The sequence below is a fragment of the Lepus europaeus genome, chromosome 21, assembly GCF_033115175.1.
Source record: "Lepus europaeus isolate LE1 chromosome 21, mLepTim1.pri, whole genome shotgun sequence".
Taxonomy (NCBI): Eukaryota; Metazoa; Chordata; class Mammalia; order Lagomorpha; family Leporidae; genus Lepus; species Lepus europaeus.
The window spans coordinates 58,931,751-58,952,601 of NC_084847.1; the positions used below are offsets into that span (position 1 = coordinate 58,931,751).

Below are 20,851 nucleotides of genomic sequence, written 5' to 3' on the forward strand. Positions count from 1 at the left end.
AAGGCCAGCTCCCCCTGCCCTGGGGAGGGGCTCCCTGAGGTGGGGGGTGGAGGAGCAGCGGGCAGGTGCAGGGCCAGGGCCGGCCGGGAAGAGCTCCCACCTTCACCCCCGGGGTGCAGGGAAACCCACGCAGCAGGTGGGGCGGGGCCGGAGCAGGTGCAGCACCCCCTTCCCTCCGCGCCCCGGGCTCCAGAAGTGACCCCTCTTCCCACAGAGCTCTGCCCACTCCGCCCTCCTTGTCCCCTTGCCCCCGCCAGCCCTGCCTGCCTGGCCGCGCCACCCTGAGCCTCAGCCCTGGGACCCCTCCAAGGCCCCCCGCCCCAGCTCTGGCCCCAGGTCCGGGCCCTGGCGTCCCGCAGCCTCCCGGCCCTGCCCCATGCCGCCGTCTCCATGCCCAAGTCCATGCAGAAAAGGCTTCGGGCGCCCAGCCGCTCCTCAGGACCCAGGCCCGGCCTTGGAGCCCCCCTGCAGCCGGGCTGTGCAGGCCCGCGAGGGGGCTGAGCAGGTGTCTAAGCCCCTGTTGACACAAGACCACCGCCATCTGGCTGCCCCTCCCCCCAGTCTGGGCGGGAAATGGGGAGCAGAGGCCGGGGCGCCTCTGGGCAGGGCCTCGGTCTCCCCATCCGGAGAGGGGGTGTGTCCCGTGGGGGGCGGCTCCTCCGGGAGCCAGGAGCTGAGTGAGAGCGTGGCGCTGGCGGGGAAACCGAGGCTGGGGGTGGGGTGCAGGCCCCTCCGCAGCCCCCAGCCCCCAGCCCAGTCTTTTGTCCCACGCGGGAGGCGCTAGGGCCCCGCACCCACCGGGCCCTGCCGCCGCCTGTGCTCAGGATTCTGGATTGGCGCCTCTGGCTGCAGCCACGGGGACGAGTGCGACCCCGGGGCCCTGGGTGCCGGAGCCGGCGGCCGGGAGCTGGCAGGGCCTCGGCCCTGGCACCCCCATGGTGTTGGGTTTCCCCAGCATGGCCCCAGCTGCACACAGCTGGCGGGCGGGGGAGGGGTGCTGGAACTTGAGATGCCCAGTGCGCCCACCGCGGCCCCCACCCCGTCCTCCCGTCCCCCAGCCCCGCCCCCGCCTGCCACCTGCCTCTGTCTTTCCCAGGGAGGAGGCTGGCGGCCCACTCTCCCTGCACGCGGCGTCCGCCTGTCCCGCTCCCCCCAGCGCGCCTGGCCCACTGGCCCAGTACCGTCAGGGAGGGGCCACGCAGGCAGCAGCCCCGCCACTGGCAGTGCCCTGAGATGCAGCCTCTCTCCTGCCCCTGCCCCTCGGGGGTGGCCCCCAGCCAAATTCCAGAGGCTTCCGTGGGCCCCCGGGCACTCAGAGCCTTAGCTGCCCGGCACCTAGAGGGCCCAGCCAGGCATCCTCTGCACCCAGCACGGGCACTGGGAGCCCTGATGCTGGGCCACGGGGCCGGGTCCTCTCCCTGCGGTCCCAGGGGAAAGCACAGCCCCCAGTCAGAGGGCAGAGTTCAGTGCTAGCTGCTCCCTGGGGCATCGTAGAAGGCAGGCCCGAGCCTGGCACTCCCTCTCCTGAGCACCAGCCGTGTGCCAGGAGGACGATCCACATGGGACTGCCCCCCCTCCAGCTGGGCACCCTGGGGCAATGGCAGGGGGCAGAAGAGGCCTGACAGACTGGCCAAGCTGGCCAAGCATGGGGTGGCACGTGCAAAGGCCCTATGGCCAGGACAGTGTTCGAGGGCTGGACGAGAGGCGGTGTGCAACAGTTGGGGGTCTGATAGCCCAGTGGGGGCTCTGAGAGAGGGGGTGGCCTGGTGCAGCTGGGCAGGGGACACGGGAGCCCCAGATTCTCGGAGTGCAGCCCCGCACCCAGGCTGCAAACAGGGCCACCAGGCATCCAGCCGCGAGACTGCAGCGAGAAGGACTGGGAGGCCGCCTGTGCAGGGGACAGAGGCAGAGTCTTGCCCGGGCCACAGAGCCGGGGACCAGCTGCCTCCCCTCCCCCAGCCCACACCAGAGCCCCCGGGGCTGGGCCCTTTCTCTTCTCAGAGCAGTTGCTCGAGACTGATTGAATTTTCCGCCTGGGAGCAGAGGGCGGGACTCCGGGAAGAAGCCGTGACCGCCCGCGCAGCCCTCTCCTCTCTGCCTCCCGCCAGTGCCTCTTCCCAGCAGCTGGGCAGTGGGGGTGAGGGGTCGGGGCCTGGTGGCCGTAGGAACAATGGCCCATGAGACAGGAGGCAGCCCTGAGCCTGCCGGAGCCCCAGGGCGACTGGTGTGACCCTCAGGGACCCCCAGCACCCTCCTGTCCCACCGAGACTTGGGACTGGGGTGGGGGCGCCGCATGCCCAGCCGATGTCCCCACAGCAGGTGCAGGGAGCTGCCCTTTGAGCCCAGCTCGCCGCCTTGAAGGCCAGACCGGGGGTGCGGCAGCATGGGCAGGGGCTGGCTGGGAGGGCAGGGGGGCTGAGTGAGGGGCTTCCCCTCATTGCCCCTGGCATGGGGCGCAGCCTGCCATCGGTGCTCACGGTGGGCGCCAACACTCACAGAGCGAGGCCTGCAGGTGCGGCTGGGGGCGTGTGCGTGCCCCCCAGACACCCGTGCCAGGCGTGCTCACGTGGTCACGTGTACGGACGATGGGTGCAGCCTCCGGTCCCCACCCACCCATTGCTCTGTGTCTCAACCCCAGTTTCCCCCACCCCAGGAGACCCCAAAACTCAGGGGACCCAGCTCCTTGGCTCCACAGCCATGGGTGCAGGTTCAGGACCAGGGCGGCCCTGGCTACTCCCCTGGAAGACCCCCGGGCGGGGCAGGGGGTGGGGCAGCGTCTGGGGGTGAACCTCCAGATGGGAGCTCTCACCCTCTGCCTCTTCGATCAATCTTTTTCTAACCATATAAAAAACACAACGACCCCTCTGGCCGACCTGAGGCCTCTGGCCCCACTGTGGACCTGGAGAGACAGCGCACCTGCCGGGTCGGGCATCAGCAATGCACTGGATCGGTTCCGGGACCAGACCAGGATGGGGGCGCCCTGGATGGGGTGGGGGCGGGACCGGCTGGAAGCCTCCGGCTTTCCCGGAAAATGACCCATCCCCCTCACGCATGGGGGCTGGTCGGAGCTGGGCAGGGGACACGGGAGCCCCAGGCTCTCAGGCGGGGCCACAGAGGCCGGTGGACGTCCACCGCAGGGGCCGGGGCCACAGAGAGCCTCGCGCCACCATCTGCCCTTCCGCCTCCCGCCTGCCGCCGACCTCCGCAGCGCCCGCCCGGTCGCCTCCCTTCCTGCCCCCGCCTCTTCCTCAGGCCTGGCCCAAGGGGCGGGCATGCCTGCGCTTGCTGGCTGCTGCAGGCGCGTGCCAGGAGCGCCGCCCGAGCTCATGTGGGGGCTGGGGGGGGCACCGGCAGGCCCACGGCGAAGGTGGGCTCTGGGCACAGGCACCACCCTTGCCCTGCGGGGCCTGGGGGCAGGGCCTCCTGGCCACACCCCCATACACACAGGGATGCTCCCCTGGCGCTCCCATGGCCCCGCTCTGCCCCTCAGGAACGCAGGTCACAGCCCCAGCCACACCTGCGTCCTGTCCCAGGATCCGGGCCTGGCCCCCAGCACTCCGGGCAGGGGAATGCAAGCCCCAGTGGCCGTGTGGCCCACGGCCACTCACAGCGGCCACCGGAGGCCTCCCGGGGCTGGGGCCGTCGGACCAGACGGCTCTTTTGCAGGCACCAGACACCCGGCAGGGAAGCCAGAGGGGCCGTGCAGAGACCCTGTCGGAGAGGCGGGGGACACGGGAGACGCTGTCCTCCACTGGCCTTGGCTGTGGCCAGCAGACTGGAGCCCCCTTCCGTGACCCAGCGGGAACAACGCGGATGAGACTGTGATAAGGGCGGGCCCTGGCCGCAGTCTTCTGGGGGCATTTTTTCCCCATCGAATCATCCTGGGCTCGGTCCAGGGCCCTCTCCGTGGCCCCAGAGGCAGGCGCCCCCCTGCCGGACGCCCTGGGGCCTGCGGGGGGCCTTTCCCATAGCCTGCCCAGGAACTCAGGGGACAGGGCGAGTCCCCTCTGTGGCTGCCCAGGGCTATCCTGTTCTAGCTAGAGACAGCGATGGGGGGGCAGGGGGGCTCTGGGGAGGGGGGCAGGGCCGGGCTCTGGGGAGGGGCTGCAGAAGAAGCCACTGGCTGTTGGGGGAAGGAGCTGTGGGGAAGAGAGACCAGAGGAAGGTCGCCCTGCCCCACCCCCACCACGTCCTCCGTGCAGACGGACAGGCTAAATGGATGGATGGACAGAAGTCGGGAAGCATGGATGGAGATGGTGGCGGTGGCTGGAGAGACGGATACAAAGGCACCGGGGGAGACGTCTGGCTGGCCGGCTGGACAGGTGGGCGAGCCCCGTGCAGGTGAGTCGGGGAATCAAGTGGGTGGCGGATGGACGGGGTGGGGGGCCACAGGGAAGGAGGGCGTGGCAGGTGGGAAATGCCCCTCCTCTGCCCAAGATGGCCACGTCTGGATCCTGCCGCCTTGCACGGCACAAGGGGCCTGGCAGGTGTGGGTGGAAGCCTGGGGTGGGCCCCGTGGAGTCACAGGGTCTTCATCAGATCAGGGCCCGAGCTCAGCGGCAGGCTGCTGCCGGCTGTGCTGGTGCAGGAAGGGCCGCGCCCCCGGGCGTGCTGGGGCCTGCCCCGCTGGAGAAGGCCGCCGACGGGTCCTCCTCTGCCAGCCCTGTGGGGAACCAGCCCTGCCGCATCCCAACCCCGGCCTGCAAGGTCCCCTTCTGACCGACAGAGCTGCAGACAACAAAGTGCGGTGTTAGGGAACCAATAAAGACGGGTAGGACACAGAATGAACACAGGGGTGGGTGGGGTGGACAGAGGGACGGCTAGAGGCTGTGGGAATGGCAGACGGGTGTATGGGAGGATGAGCGCACGGGTGGATGGGTGGATACACGGATGGGCAGGTGAGTCGATGGATGGGTGGGTGGATCGTGGGTGGATGGATGATGGATGAGCTGAGGGGTGGGAGGGTGGTCCCAGGCACCTCACACCTGCATCAGGTGAACCCTGGCGCTGCAGGCTGGGGGGTGGGACCTCTGATTAGACAGTGAGGCAAAGGCCGAGGGTCAGACACGTCAAGCTTTCAAGATGACCACGATTCCTGCCACTCACATGGCACGAGCACCCGCGTTCCCAAGGTGGCCGTCAGGATGGGAGTGTGCAGCGAACAACCAGCAGGACCCTGGTGACTTTGCGGGGTTGGGGGGGGTTAGAGCAGGAGCAGAGAGGGGGTCCTTGGCCCCTTTCACTTCCACCTCACAGCCCAAGTCCAGCCAGCACCAGGGTGCTCGGGGGAGGCGACCTGGCACGGCTGGCACCCAGCCAAGCAAGTGCAGAGGCCCCAGGAGCTTCCTGCCCCACCTGGCTCTTGGTCACCTCCACTCTGTCCTGCCGGGCACACGACTCACCGCACACCCCCGCCTCTGACCCGACCTGTGACCTGGCCCCGGGTCCCTGGGCTCCCCTGTGGGCCAAGGGGCTTGGGCCCTTCCGCAGGGAGCCGGGGATGGAGGGGCCGGCCCTGGCCGCAGAGTGCATCTGAGCTCCAGGCTTCCTCCCCCGCACCCCCACCCAGGACCGTAATTAACGTCTTCCTGTTCAGAGCGGGAGTCCGTTTCCAAAAACACATTTCGAAGGATTATTTTGCAAAGGAAATGTTTTTGAAAATCTCATGTCCCGTCCCAGCCCAGGGAAGTGGGGGCTGCCGATGAGGCAGGGCGGGACGCCCTGGTGGCCGGGGCAGCAGGCACTGAGGACTCCCTCAGGGCACAGGTCCTGGGGAGCCCTGGGGAACAAGGGTCCCCATTCCCCACTGCGCAGCCCCCCTGTGACCCCACCTGGGGCTCCTGCTGAGCCCTTTAGGGCCTCACAGGGGGCGTTGGCATCCTGTCCCCGGAGCCTGCAGGGCTCCCACCTCTCCTGGCCCTAAAGGTGCTCCTGGGATCTGCCCAGCCCAGCTGTTCTTCACCCACAGGGCAGGTGGCGTCCAGCCTGCCCCTCTGCCCTGTGCCGGCTGTCACTCTGTCTGCTCCTGCAACTCGCCCCTGCTCGGGCCTCCCTCCCCTAGAAGCCCCCCACGTCCATTCTCTGAGCTGGAGCATCCGTAGACAGAAGGGTCGAGCCCCAGGCACCCTGCCCTCTCTGCCTGGTCTCCCAGGCGCTCGCTGCTGGGGACACTCTGCCGGCTCCGCCCAGTGCTGGCCGGCTCAGCGGTGACCACGTCTGAGGGGCAGAGGGACGGCGCCCTGCCAGGCCCATCCTCACGGCTCCTCACACAACCTCCTGGCCTCTCAGGCGTGGCCTTCCCTCTGGGGAAGCAGGGGACAGGCCAGGAAGGCGAGCTCAGAGGCTCTGGTCACCCCTGCCGCCCAGCCCGCCCCACCCGCCGGACCCCGACTCAGAGATGCTGCCCCCCGCCCTGACTGGTCGGCTGGAGGGGGTTCCTCCCATGGGGGCTGGGGGCTGCCCAGGCCAAGCCGTGCTCTCCGGGGTCTCTGCCCTGATGGAGGCCCTCCCCCGCTCTGGGAACTCTCTGTCTCCATCCCTCCCCCGCTGCGTCCAGCTCCGGGCTTCTCTCCCCCGCCCGGCGCAGATGTCCTGGAGCTGGTGTGAGGCTATTTCGGGAGCTGGCGGCTCCCCTGGGTCCTTTCCCAACAGCCTTGGCCAGAGCCGAGCGCCGGGAAGCAGCCGGGGTCGCCTGAGGGGTGTGGGGGGAGAGGACGCACAGCGCCGACTTCCAGGGTCAGGGGCTCCTTCTCCCGCCGCCCGCCAGCCTGTGCACCGCGGCTGTGCTCGGCAGTGAGAGACGTCCTGGTGCCGTTCCAGACGTCTCGTGAAGAAGGCGAGGCCAAGTTCGCCACCGTGTGTAAGCCGACGGGTCCACGGATCCTCCTCGCACCTGGGTCCCTGCGGCCACAGCCGCCGCGGAGGGCACAGCTCCTCACCCCCGTCGCGGTCCCTGTCCTTCCCAGCACGCACCGTGGTCTAGAACATTCTACCCGCCTGTCACGCATTGCCTGCCCACCCCCCCTACGGAGGCCTGGCTGTCCTGCTGCACCCCAGTGGGCCGGGCAGTGGGCTCGGGCCACGGGGTCCGGCCCCCCTCCCTCGGCGGGTGGCGGCCACACGTCACAGCATCCCCGTCTCGGGCCAGCTCCGGCGGCCCCAGCCACTCTCCCACCTAATGGGATACCCAGTGCTTCCTTCCTGCGCTCCGGGCTGCGGGCCGGCGCGGTCGGTCTGCGCCCTGGAGCCCATCTGGGGAGCTCATCACGGCCGCTCCCGACGCTGGCCGGCGGCCCCACCGCGAGGACTTTCACGCCAGATGGCCTGCCTGTGGGCGTTGAGCATCCTCAAAGATGGCCGCCATCTCCGTCCACTCGCTGCTGGCACTGGGTCAAGGACAGGAGGGCGTTCTCGGCCCGGCAGGCGTGTGCCACACTCCACCTGGACCACCCACTCGGGCCTCCCCCTCAGTCCCCCACCCCTAAGTGGCCCAGCCAGCGAGGGCCTTGGGACTCTCCTGCCCCGTTCCCTACTGCCCCCTGGAGGCAGCTCCAGCTCCAGCACCTGCACACCAGGACCAGGCCCCCTGCCTCGCCGTGGCCTGGGTTCATCCGTCAGCGGGGTGGGGTGGGCAGATGGGAGTGCTGTGAGGACTGCGTGGTGAGGGCCCGTTGCTGACACACAGGCGGTGTAGCCGTGCAACCTGGGAAAGGGGGCGGTGCTGTCCTGGCCCCCAACCGGGCCCCACGTCTGCAGGGCAGCGGGGAAAGCCCCCACCCTGCTGCCACCCCCCCCCCCCCCGTCCCTGTGGCCCTGGGTGCCGCTGACGCCCCCTAGCCTTAGCTGGCACATCTGTAACATGGGAGGTGACACAAACAGGGCTAGATGGGGCTCCTCCTGGGGGTGCCAGGAACCTGGGGCCAGTAGGGGGCTCTGTACATGGCCCTGGGCCCCTCACCCGGAGGTGAGGCCTCTCTGAGCCAGGGCCAGCCGGGCCTCCATCCCCAGCCCCGCTGCGGCAGAGCACCGTGCTCCCTTGGATGGAGAAGCTGAGGCCACGGGGCCTTGGCAGGTGCTCCCTGCTCGGGGCCGGGGGAGGCAGGGGCAGAGGCTGCCCAGGTCTCCACGTGGCTCAGCGGGGTCAGCTGGGGGATGGTCAGTCGGTCGCAGCCCCCACAGAGTCCCCAGGAGCAGGTGGGCGGACCTGAGGCCTCCTGGGCCTCTACCTCGACCCGTGCCACAGTGTGCAGCAGCGTCAGGACAGGCGGCCCTGCTCGGGACAGGCGACCCCTGCTAGGGACAGGCGGCCCTGCTCGGGACAGGCGACGCCTGCTAGGGACAGGCGGCCCTGCTCAGGACAGGCGGCCCTGCTCGGGACAGGCGGCCCTGCTCAGGACAGGCAGCCCTGCTCAGGACAGGCGGCCCCTGCCCGGGACAGGCGACCCCTGCTAGGGACAGGCGACCCCTGCTCGGGACAGGCAGCCCCTGCTCAGGAGAGGCGACCCCTGCTCGGGACAGGCAGCCCTGCTCGGGACAGGCGACCCCTGCTCGGGACAGGCGGCCCCTGCTCGGGACAGGCGGCCCCTGCTCGGGACAGGCGGCCCTGCTCGGGACAGGCGGCCCCTGCTCGGGATGGGCGGTCCCTGCCCGGGACAGGCGACCCCTGCCCGGGATGGGCGGTCCCTGCTCGGGACAGGCGACCCCTGCTCGGGAGAGGTGACCCCTGCTCGGGACAGGCGGCCCCTGCTCGGGACAGGCGGCCCCTGCTCAGAAGAGGTGACCCCTGCTCGGGACAGGTGACCCCTGCTCAGGAGAGGTGACCCCTGCTCGGGACAGGTGACCCCTGCTCGCCCTGGCTCAGGACGGGCGGCCCCTGCTCAGGACGGGCGGCCCCTGCTCAGGACAGGTGACCCCTGCCCAGGAGAGGTGACCCCTGCTCGGGACAGGTGGCCCCCGCCCGCCCTGGCTCGGGAAGCTTCTTAGCCAGAAGAGTGCCCCCAGGAAGGCCGCCTTTCCGGGCAGAGGAGGCCCGGGCGGAGGCTGCAGACACGGCCGGCGGCCGGGCACTGGGTGGCCACCAGCCCAGGAGCAATGCTGGCTGTGGGGGTTGAGCACAGAGTGCAGGGCCTGGCAGGGGAGGCCACAGAGGGGCCGTGAGGACTGGGCCCCGTATGCCCCAGGACCTTAGCACGTGCTAAGTGCCCTGGGTCCTCCTCACGCGGCCAGCCTCGAGGCCACGTCCTCGGAGACTGCAGGTTCCACCAGACAGGATGTGCAGAGGAAGGGACTTGGGCAGGTGAGTGCTGAGGGGGCAGGTGGGGGCTGCCGGCAGGTTTGGGGGGGACAGGTGAGACAGCGTCAAGGTGAGGGACCATGCCGCCCCCTCCCTGGGTTCAGCCGCAATCCGTCCCGGGCTTTGACAGGACCCACGGCCAAGGTCCCGCCGGAGAGTCTGGCAGCCACGCCCGGGGTCTGGGGCCACCCTGCTGCCGCTGGCACCGCTCCCAGCCCTGGGGGGGGGGGGCTCGGTTTCCCCGTCTATGCAGCCACAGCCCCTTGGTGCTTCCCATCGGCACTCACCCTCTGCACGCCTGGCTCGCTGCCCACCCGTGACCCAGAGGGCATGCTGCAGCCGGCCGGCGCGGGGGAGATGGGCCACTGTGTGCCAAGGCCACCCAGCGCCCAGCCAGGGCAGAGCTGCCCGCAGCTGTGCCTGCCCCTGCCTGGTGGGAGCCGCCCGGGGCCTCCTCGCCGAGCGGGGGCCGCGAACTTCCGCACTGACCTCACCGTCCGGAGGAGCGGCTCCACATGTGGGCTGGGGGCGGGGAGGGGGTCCCGGGGAGGGCTCGGGACAGAGGGGGCTCGAGGCTGGAGAGGCCGGGAGCTGGGGCCCAGGCCCCTGGAGTCACTGCAGTCAGGGGGGCCGTGCACGCGAGGGGCAGGCAGGGCAGTGGGCGGGGCCTGCCGGGAGCCCTGGACCGGGAGTCCAATGCTGTGCTCGGGTGTGGCTCCATCACCGTAGGACCCGGGGTGCTTTCTCCCTTGGGCGTCTCCGTCCATCACTCAAGTTGGCCACAGCGATGGACATAGGGCAGCCCCCACACAGCCCAGCCATCCGCCCCCCCCCCCCGGCAGCTCCCTCTCCCCGGGGCACCCACCCTCGCCACCTCCCAACGCCTTCCACTCCTGCAGAGCCCCTCAGCGGCCTTTTCCTCCAGGAAGCTGACCCCGGGGAGGGGCTCTGCTTCCAGGGGACCACGGCGTCCCCACGCCCTGCTCTGACACGGGAGGTGAAGAGCTGCCGGCACCTGCCTGAGCGCCATGGCCGCAGCCCCAGAGAGCTGGGAGCCAGCCCTGCAGAGCTGGGGGCAGCGCCCAGGCCCATCCTGAGCCGCTGGGGATGCACTGCCCCCACCCCCCACCCCCGCCGTGAGCGTCAACAGCCCGGGGCAAAACCACACATCCTGGTGGGGGTGCAGTGGGGAGGATGGGCTGGGGCGGCAGGCCAGGCTGGCTGGCAGCTCCAGGCGGGGCGGTGACCACAGGGCACTGGGGTGGAGAGGGGTCTCCGGGCGGAGCGGGGTCTCCGGGCGGAGTGGGGGCTCGGGGCCGTGCTTCCTGCCCCTGGCCGTTTGCCCGGTCACTGCGAACTTTGGTGGCTTCTAGCTCTGCTCTCTGCAGGAGAGGCCCCCAAGCCACGGTCGGAAGGGGTGAGCTTGCAGGTCCTCGCTCGCACCAGCTGCACAGACCACAAGGGTAGGGCTGGGAGCCACAGAGGCCACAGCCCTGAGCCCTGAGCCGCACCTGCTCAGAGTGGGCCTCCGGTCCAGTGAGTCTGGGGGCTGAGCCCACCCGCCCGCTCACAAACGCCCAGCCGGGGCTGAGCCCATGGGCTCCTGAGCTCCAGGGCCTTCCACCAGTGCCCGCTGACCCCAAATGCAGAGACGGAGCTGGGGTGCCAGTGAGCCAGGGCTGCAGCCACCCCGGGCCTCCTGCACCCACCCAGGGGCCAGCAGCCGGGGGCCGGCCAGCTCTGAGTGACCAGCTGACCTGTCCTAGGCCCCTGACTCCATGTTCTGGTCAGCACCGACCCCAGAGGGCAGGGAAACGCAGCCGGGACTGGACAGGGGGGGAGACAGGCCTGGGCTTCACCCTGGTGCTGGGCTGCCGTGGCCAGGGGCCTCGCTCTCTGCTCCTGTGGGGCAGGCAGGAGGGGACATGGCAGAGCCACGGCCAGCTGTGCCCCACTGCATAGGGGAGGAGAGAGGTTGCTAGGCTTCTGTGTGGCCACACACAGCCCATGGGCAGGGGATGGTCAGGGCCATCCCTGGGTCCTCAGTCTTAGCTCCCCCTGCCAAAAGTGACCAGGGCAGACACCGGGTCACCCCTGCTTGGGCCTGGAGTGAGGAATGGGCAGAGGAGGCACCCCTGGGGGTCTGCCTGGTGGAGGCGGTGACCCTGAGTGTGGGGCAGGCAGAGAGCAAGGCGGCCATTCCCGGGTCCTAGCTCCTTGCACTGGGTCACGGTGACCATGGCTGCGGGGACCCCACTCACCGCTCCCAGAAGCCCAGGGGCTCCACGCTCCCAGCCCGCATCCCTCTGGGGTAGCTCCATCCCTGGGGGACCCAGCTGGGCAGCCCCCACAGCTGCCCCTCACAGAGGGGATTTTCTCTGCCGGGCTCCGTGCAGTGCTGCCCCAGAGCCCCAGCCCGGCCCCCTCCCCCCCACTCGGGCTGACGGGGGCCGGGGCTCCAGGCCAGGAGGGGCACGGGGGTGTGGGAAAGGAATGCGCTGACCAGCGCCCAGCCTAATCCCCACTCAGCCCCGGCCGAGCTGAGCTGGCTGGCGGGGCGGAGCTGGGGCGACAGGCGTCTGGCTCGGGGGTCCTGCAGCCCCAGGCAGTCCCAGTGGACCCCAGCAGGCCAACGAGGTAGGTGGGCAGGCCTTGACGGGCCAGCATGGGTCCCTGGGGGGGAGCATTCGGAGAAGCGGGGAGGACCCCAAGGAGGGAGGGTGGCGAGAGCTGTTCAGGGGTGATGGACAGCGGAGGGGGAGGCGGGGGCAGGGACAGCTCAGTGGACTCGCCAAGCCCCTGGGGTGGGGCTCCTACGCCGACCCCACCCAGCCTGCCTATATGCCCAGGCGGTGCCCAGGCCGCTCTGTCACCCAGCAGAGGCGGAGAGCCGATGGCACTGCAGGTGAGTGAGACTGCTGGGCTGGGGGCTCCCCAGCCACCCGTGCCCCGCCCCGCGGAGCTGGGGCACTGGCTGTGCGCTGTCATCAGACCCCCAGCCAAGGGGATGTGGGCGCACAGGGCAGGCTGTGTCCAGCTCAGAGACGGCGCCTGCGGCCCGTGGGGGTCTCCTGGACACAGGGAGGACCCCCGGGGGAGAGGGGCCTGAGCTGAGAGCCTGCGGCCCCGTCTCTGTTCAGTTTGAAGCCTTCTGCGCAGGGGGCCTGGCCCCCGGCTGGAGCCTGCTCGTCCAGGGACAGTCGGACTCCGGGGAGGACAGGTAAGGGAGCCCGGCTTCCCCGAGTGTCCCCGCCGTCCTGGGGCAGGGCCCGCCTGGCCACCCGGCCACCCACTGCCCTCGCCCGCAGGTTTGAGGTCAACTTCCTGTGCGAGGGCGGCGACATCGCCTTCCACGTCAAGCCCCGCTTCTCCAGCGCCACCGTGGTGGGCAACGCCTTCCAGGGCGGCCACTGGGGCCAGGAGGAGGTGTCCAGCGTCGTCCCACTGGCCCTGGGGCAGCCCTTCGAGGTGACGGGGCCGGGCGGTGGGGCAGGTGCCCCGTGGGCGGTCCAGGCGGGCTCCCCCCTCCTCAGTCTCCCGTGGGCACAGTGAGGCCAGCCCCTCTGGGGAGGAGGAGGGAGACTCCCGGGCTGGGGCCCTGGGGCCCGGGGCCGAGGCTGACCGTCCCGCCCGCAGATGGAGGTGAGCTCGGACGAGGAGCACTTCCACGTGTTCGTGCAGGAGCACAAGGTGCTACAGTTCCCACACCGCCAGAGGCCGCTGGCCGCCATCACCAGAGTGCGGGTGCTGAGTGACCACCGCCTGGCGCAGGTGGAGCTGGCCAGGAGGGGCCTGAGCTGGGGGTACGTGACCGGCCCAGACCCTCTCAGCCGGGGAAGGGCACACTGCGTGGCGGGCCCGTGGCTGCCCTGCCCTGCTCCCAGCAGGCCTCACGCTTTGGGCCACGGGGGCAAGGCCACGTCCACCCCCCACCCCTCCAGCCCTGCCCCGCCGGACTCACCCCCAGGTCTGTGGCCGGCGGGGGCGGGGCTGAGGCGCGTGCCTTCGGTGCTTACAGGGACGGGGGCTACTGAGCTGCCGGCGGTCCAGGAGGGAGCGTCCGGGGCGCCTGGAGTCCACCCGCCGGCTCCCCTCTCAATAAAATCTAAGCACGCTGCAGGCTCTCGGCTGCTGGGGAGGTGTGGGGTGCGGGGCTGCGGCCAGGGCTCGCCTGACCTTTCACCTTGCCCCCAGGACACTGGGGCAGGCTGTCCACTGACTCCATGGGGCTCCTGTCCAGGGCTCTGCCGCAGTCGGGGGCTGGCCCAGGCCGGGAGCTCAGCCCTGGGAGGGGTCTTCAGCCCGGGGGGGGGGCACATCCTGCCAGGTCCAAGAGGAGGCCCCAGCTTCCTCCCTTCCTTCCCGGAGCGGGGGGCCTTCCTGCCTCTCCTGTGCACCTACGTGCGACGTGATCCTGTGCCGGTCGTCTGGGGGGGCCGCTGCCACCTCCCCACCATCTGTCTGCTGCCATCCGTGTGTCGCCTGTCGGCTCTCCACCCATCACCTCCCTGCAGCCCGCTGGGAACCGCGGCTTAGGGCTGGCCGGGCCAGGCGCTCAGCTCCCAGGGGAGTGATGTCAAGGATGTCACAGGTGGGACCGCACAGACATCGCGGCCCGGCTGGGGGCTGGGCAGCTCTGCCCCCTCCCCATGTGACCCCCACTGGGTCCCCGCGCTGGTGGCGTGGGGGCCGCCGGGAGCCACAGCCCACAGGGGAGTGGACGGGGGCCGAGCGCCGAGAGCTCCTACCCGCTAAGATGTTGCTGTGTACATGTGGGAGGCAGAGAGACGGAGAGACAGACAGATGGACGCTGGTTCACTCCCCACAGGCCTGCAAGAGCCAGGCTGGGCCCCGGAGCCGGGGAGGCCGTGGGGTGGGCGCGGGGCGGGACTGGGGCCAGGGCCTCTCCCCAGGTGAGAGGCGGCCCGGCCTGCAGCTGCACCGCTTCCTTCCTGTCTCCGCCCGCTTCCCCGTCTGTGTCCAGGGCCCGGCTGGCCAGGAGCCCCTTCCTGCCGCCCCTGCGGGAGGCCTGGCCTTTGTGTCGCCGGGAGGGGCAGGCCTCGCCATGGGCCCCAGCCGTGGGTCTGCCAGGGGCCCCGGGCCATGGGTCTGCGAGGGGCCTGGGGCCGTGGGTCTGCGAGGGGCCCCGGCCGTGGGTGTGCGAGGGGCCCCGGCTGTGGGTCTGCGAGGGGCCCCGGCTGCCCCCACAGAACGCACCTTGCCAGAGCAGGAAAGGCCCCCAAACCGTGGGGGAGGGGCAGCACCCATGTGGAGACGGGGCCCAGGTGGCCCAGCGAGGGATGGGTCACTCAAGCTGGGCCAGGCCTGCAAGACAGAGCCACGCTGGCACCGGTCCACACCCGCAGTCCCTCACACGCGTGTTTGCACACTGCACACACACATGCACCACACACGTCCCTCCACCTCCCGGCCTGAGCCAGCTCTCCACCTGCTCGGACACGCCAGCTTGCAGGCCTGGGCTGCAGGGCTAGGACCTCGTGTGTGCGGAGCTGCACGCCGCGCCCTCCCCCCTCCACGGCCCCTACCGCCCTCACTGCACAGCCTGGCCAACCGGGCCCCACGCGGTGCCGTTCCTCTGCTGGCTGCCTGAGCCCAGAAGCCCCCCCTGACCTCCTGCCGCCCCCTAGGCCCTGCCTCGCCTCTCACAGCCTCTCTGGAGCTGGGAGGCCAGGTCTTACTCCAGCCCCCAGCCCGGGCTGGCCAGAGCACGTGGAGCTCTGGGAACGTTTGCTGAATGAACTCAGGAGGGAGCTTGGGGATAGCCTGGAGCCTGGGGGCCCTGGAGACCCCTGGGACGAACCGGGGCCCCCGCCCTCCCCACTCGGCCTGGGAGCCCCGTGGGGACGGCCGGGACCCCGAGCCAGTCTCTGCCCGGCGGCCTTTGCACCTGCTGCCCCCACACGCGCCTGCCCGGCTCCCAGCCTGGCCTCGCCTGGACATCCCCTCCAGAGCATCCTTGGCTGTGCCTTAGCCCCCGCCACCGCAGCTCCCCTCGTTGCCCCTGTCCCCGGCAGCGACTCCACGTCCGTCCGTCCCCATGGGATCCCCCACCTGGAGCAGGGCCCGGCGTACCCTGGCACCAACAAACACGTCCTAAGTTAACCGTCGCAGGAACCAGACTCTGCTTGAACCCTCCTAGCTACAGGCAGCTCCCTACCTACTCTCTGCCGACCAGAAGCAAGCGTCCCTCCCTGAGCCCAGTGCTGACCCCTGGGGAGGAGCCCACGCACTGTCCCACACCCGCCAGAGACCCAGAGCCTGGGTGCTGGGCTTCGGCCACAGCCGCCGAGGCGGGCCTGCTCCTGGACGGCCGGCCCACGTCTCCCAGGGACTTGCCTGCCGCCAGTTCCCTGTGTGGTGTTGAGGTGCGGGCCCACTGCACAAGGAGGCTGTGGCCCTTGGGGGGAGGGGGAGGGCCTGCTTCCCACTGACCGGCCAGGGGTGTCAGGTGCCTGGGAGGCGGAGACCGGGGGCAGGCGGGGCTGAGGGAGGCAGTGCCAGGCCAGAGGCACGGGAGGGGAGGGGTTGGGGCCTGGGGCCCACAGGAGCACACAGAGCCAGGCAGCTCAGCTCTTCCCACCTGAGCCAGGGAGAGGCGGGCCTGGGCAGGTGCAAAGCCGAAGCTCAGATGTGGTCTGATCTCTGGGGAAGGAATCCCTCAGCGAGCTGCCCCCAGGGTGGCCTGTCCCCTCCCTCCCCACCAAGACAGAGGTCACGGTTGCCCTAGGGTGGGGGGCGCCCTCCGGTGCCCCCTCTTGGGGTTCCCGCCCCTTCAAGGTCTCCTCTGCCCCCGAGGAACAGACTCACCAGCAGAGGGCGCTCTGCACACAGGCTGGCCTCCCCAGCTCCAGGGAGGGGTCTGCGTTCCTGGGCCCAGGGGCTTTGCACCCACAATGGGGAGGTGGGCAGGGGGGCCAGGGCAGAACGATCCAAGCGTTCTCCGGCCAGATCTGCCCGGCACCGCCTGATGGATGAGACAGCAGGTCACAGCCTCTCTGAGCCCCTCTGCAAAATGGGGCGTGGGGGGGGTACATGGTGCTGAGCCAGCATGGGAGGGTGTGGCCAGGCACCTCCTCTGCCTCCCTCCCCACCTCTGCTGGCCCAGGGTGCCCAGCCCTCCTGGCACAGCTGAGAGCCCCCACGCAGGGAGCCAGGAGGCCTGAGGCAAGCTTGGAGTCCATCCACGGGGGTCGGGCCAGTGCTGGGTCCTCTGCAGACGTGTGGGGGTGGGGGGTCAAGGAGACCGTAGTCCACTGCCCTCTGGAGGGCCAGCAGCGGCCCCCGAGCAGGGGTCGAGGTAGGCATTTACCATTGTCCCCCTGGGATGGCGCGTGGTGCAGTGGACAAGTCACCGCTTGCAATGCCGGCATTCCCTGTGGCAGCGCCAGCTCAAGTCCCGGTTGCTCCATTTCCCATCCAGCTCCCTGCTATGACCTGGGAAAGCAGCGGACGATGTCTCAAACTTGGGCCCCTGCACCCACATGGGAGATCTGGAAGAAGCTCCAGGCTCCTGGCTGCACCTGGCCCAGCCCCATCCATTGCGGCCATTTGGGAAGTGAACCAGCAGATGGAAGACTTCTCTCTTTCTCTCTCTCTCTCTCCTCTCTCTGGCATCACACATCACCAGGTCCCCAGCAAGTCCCCCCCGGGCCCTAGGATGGACAGAACTGTGTCTACTCATTCCAGGTTCAGCCCTCCCGCCCCAGGCGGCTGTGTGTGGACGTGGAGTCTATAGGAGGCCCTAAAGGTGGCCCATCGGACCCCGGCCTCCTAAGAGATGCAGCCAGGAATCGAGCCCGCAGCCCACGCCAGAAACCCAATCGGCCAGCACCTAGGACAGCAAGAAAAGAGAGAGAGAGAGAGAGAGAGAGAGAGAGAGAGAGAGAGATCCTCTCTCTGCTGGTTCACTCCCTATCACTCCCCAGCTGGCTGCAATGGCCAGGGCTGGGCCAGGACGGAACCAGCAGCTTCCTCCAGGTCTCCCACGCGGGTGCAGGGGCCCGAGCACCTGGTCCATCTTCTACTGCTTTTCCCAGCAGGGAGCTGAATTGGAAGTGGGGCAGCTGAGACTTCAACCAGCGCCCGCATGGGATGCCGGCACCAAGTGGGTGGCTTTACCCGCTAGGCTACAACACCAGCCCCTTACCCATGTATTTTTGTGTCGCATATTTTTTTAAGATTTTTTTTTTATATTTCAAAGTGAGAGAGAGAGAGGAGAGATCTTCCATCCACCCCATGCTGGCCCCAGAAATCACACAGGTCCTCTCCCAGCCCCCACGGCACCCCCAACTGTGGAGCTTTTTATGCCTATTTTACAACTTCTTCCGAAGGAAATCCTCAAGTCTTACAATCATTGCCTTTCCCGTGTGACCACACGGAAGCAGAGGTTGGCGGCAGTGTCAAGGCGCTGGTTGAGACACCCACCCCCCACGCCAGAGGACCTGGTTGGATTCTGGGCTCTGGCTCTGTCGCCAGCGACCCTGGGAGGCAGCAGAGACGCCACCCACATGGGAGACCTGGATGGAGCTGGGGGCATTCTAAGAATGAACCAGGCGATGGGAGCCCTCCCTCTCTCTGTGTGTCTCTCTAGTCTGTATGAAGTAAAAAAATACGAATTTTAAAGACGAGAGATCACCAGTCTCTGCTGGGGGTGAGGAAGTTTGGCAACGGCGGAGCTGTCTCTGCCGCGCGGCACAAAGGTGATTCCGCCGCCCACTGCCTGCTTGCGCCGGTCACAGCGCGGCTGCACGCTCTGCGCCTTTGCCCTCAGTGAGTGATGAACACTTGCACTTCAGACGGGTGCGCTGGGAAAAGCTGTCCCCAGGCGTGGTCCCGGGCCGGCACAGGCGCGGTCAGGGTGCTGGGTCGCCTGGGGCCGGGGCGGTGGCGGGTGCAAGGCTCTGTGCGCCTGCCCCAAGCCAGTGACCCGTGCGGTGCGGAGAGCCCACGGCACTGCGTGCGCATTGTCCTCAGAGCGGCCAGGCTGCCGGGGGAACGGGCTGGAATGCGGGCTGCAATTGAATCACAAATGCGTGCCCTCACCCAGTGAAAGGGACGGAAGACGGAGGCCCAGCCGCGGGCTGGTGCACAACACGGTCTTGTCTGCTGGCTGCAAGGCTGGGCGGGAAGCAGGGGCGCCCGCCGCCCGCCGGACAGAGCTGGTGCCTCAGCTTCCCACGGGCAGTGGCTCAGCGGGCCGGGAGCCACCTGCGCCGCGCCCGAAGGAGCAGGTGAGCAAACAGCAGGGAGGGGAGCCCCCCCCCCCCCAACGTGCAGCAATGATTCGGGACTCCTGCCTGGCACCAGGTGCGGGCATTAGCTCAGCGGGGGTCAAAGTCCAACCTTCAAACTCTACCAAGAAAACACGGTGGGAGGGACTGCGGGCACTGTGGCCGTTAAGCATCCCAGACGGGCGCAGGGTCGAGTCCCGGCTGGCTGCTCCACTTCCCACCCAGCTCCCTGCTAAGGTATCTGGGAAAGCAGCGGAAGACGGCCTGAGGGCTTGGGCTCCTGCCACCCACGTGGGAGACCCGGATGGAGTTCCCGGCTCCTGGCCTCAGCCTGGCCCAGCCCATGTGGGGAGTGAAGCAGCAAATGGAAGACCTCTCTCTCTCTCTCTCTCTGTCTCTCTCTTTCCTCTCTGTGTCACACTGATTTTCGAATAAATAAATACTAAACATTTTTAAAAGTAAAATGAAAACTTCTTACCACCCGTGCGTGCTCGGGCAAATGCAAATCAAAGCCCCAGAGAGACCGCCTCCTGGGCGCCGAGGGTGGCGGGAGGGCTGGAGCGTGTGCCACGGGCGGGTTGTAGCAGAGCGGGTGAAGCACGGAGCGACCTCCTGGCCTAGTAAGTCCACTTCCGGGCTCTGAGCACAGGGCTCAGAAGGGATACTTGTCCACCCGCGATCACGGCAGCCAAGCAGTGGGGGCCCCGGCCACCGGTGGAGCAATGGAGGAACAAACCAGAGAGACGTGTCTCTGCCCAGGCTCTGGCACATCTGGGAAGGGACTGGAAGCCTGCACCTGCTGCAGCCCAGGAGCGCCTCGCGGACGCCTCGCTGGGGAAAGAGCAGGGCGGGAAAGACGCACACTGCGAGATTCCACTTCCAGGGGCCCCTGGTGGGCGCCAGGGCCTGGCAGGGAGGGGGACGGGGAGCCGGCATTTAGGGTGCAGAGTCTCAGGTGTGGGAGGGAACAGGTTCTGGAGAGGGGCGCCGGCGGCGTGAGTGGCCAGCTACCGCTGCACACTTGGGAGCCCTTCCGAGGCCAAGTTCGCCGTGGGCGGTTGGAGCAGAACGGGGACCCTGGGCTGGCTTCTCAGATGGCGACTCACGCACGCGGCACGGAGGCGGGCACGGGAGCCCGGGTGACGCGTGCAGCCCTGCAGAGGGGACACAGCTTGGCCACGGAGGTGAGAGCCCGGCCAGCCCCGCGAGGCGCCACAGCGGCTTTGAAACCCCTCTGTGAGCAGAATCTGTCTCCAAGTGACAAAACAGGAAGCCTGCTCCGTCCAAGGGAGAGGCAGAGGCCACCCGCCAGGCCCGGGCGCAGAGCTCGGCTGCGGCTGCAGGGGCAGCAGGAAAGTTCCCCTTGGGGAGTGCTCAGGGGGGGACAAGCACCCGGATGAGCCTGGGGCCTCCAGCGCTGCTGCCCCTGGACGGCGCCTGGCTCGTGGAGACCGGGCTCCTGTGCCCTCTGAGCCAAGTCCCCCCAACTCTGGCCGGCCCCCTTTCTTTCACGCCTGCCCCTTCCCCGGGCCCTTCCTGCCCAGGGACCGCCACCAGGCAGGAGCTGTCTTTTCAGCACTACACAGAGCCCCTGCTGCAGGCTCGCGGGATGAGACCCCAGCCTCATGCACAGTGGCCGCACAGACCACCCCCCAGGCACAAGGAAGAGGGGGCTCTGCACCCCCCAGGCCCGCGAGGGCAGCTCCCCACCCTGCCAGGACCCCTGCCCATGGCCCCATTGGTTCAGCTGCCTGACCCTGGGGCCGTCCCCACGGGCAGGTGGGCAGGTGCGTCCTGCACGTGTGGCTGGGGAGGGTCCCCTGCAAGAAACAGGCCCGCGGACCGCAGGGGCCCCGGGGAAGGGGACCGGTCTGGCCCCAGCTTCCAGGTCTCCGTGGCAGGGCGGACGCATGGCAAGGCCATAGCAGGGCTGCGTTTGAACCCGGGCTTCTGGGCGCGTGAGCGGCCCTGGCGGGAAACGCGTGCTTGCAGCACCTTTATGTCATTTCCCCCTGCTCGATGGTAGAGGCCCTCTTGAGTTTGCAAATACAACTTCTGGGGGACCCTGAGCCCGCGGCTGGAGATGGACTGGTCACCTGGGCCTCGGTGGGGGCAGGTGGGGGCCGGATGGAGCTGTGTTCCCGCTGCGAGGCCTGGAAGGGACCGCTGTGCTCTGGCCAACTGCCGGGAACATCTCGGAACTCGGAGACAGGGCTGCCTCCTTCCGGGAGCACACCAGGCTCCGTCCCCAGAGGCTGGGGGCGCCCGGGGCCTGGCCCCTTCCCAATGACGGCAGGATCCCGGAGGG

General features: G+C 69.1%; 1 protein-coding gene across 1 annotated transcript; it reads left to right on the top strand.

Moving 5' to 3' along the window:
• The first annotated feature begins 4,890 nt into the window (after positions 1-4,890).
• Positions 4,891-13,374, top strand: GRIFIN (galectin-related inter-fiber protein). Its single transcript, XM_062180135.1, has 7 exons — positions 4,891-4,898; positions 6,367-6,419; positions 6,794-6,859; positions 12,314-12,512; positions 12,601-12,760; positions 12,929-13,095; positions 13,311-13,374. Exons 1-7 carry the CDS (start codon positions 4,891-4,893, stop codon positions 13,324-13,326), a joined length of 669 nt encoding a protein of 222 aa, XP_062036119.1. The 3' UTR covers positions 13,327-13,374.
• Positions 13,375-20,851: the final 7,477 nt, after the last annotated feature.

What these genes read in the sequence shown, in the direction of transcription:
- GRIFIN (XM_062180135.1), top strand. An exon ending in TCGGACTCCGGGGAGGACAG is followed by an intron (nt 12,513 to 12,600) that starts GTAAGGGAGCCC and finishes CCTCGCCCGCAG; the next exon opens with GTTTGAGGTCAACTTCCTGT. An exon ending in CCCTGGGGCAGCCCTTCGAG is followed by an intron (nt 12,761 to 12,928) that starts GTGACGGGGCCG and finishes TCCCGCCCGCAG; the next exon opens with ATGGAGGTGAGCTCGGACGA.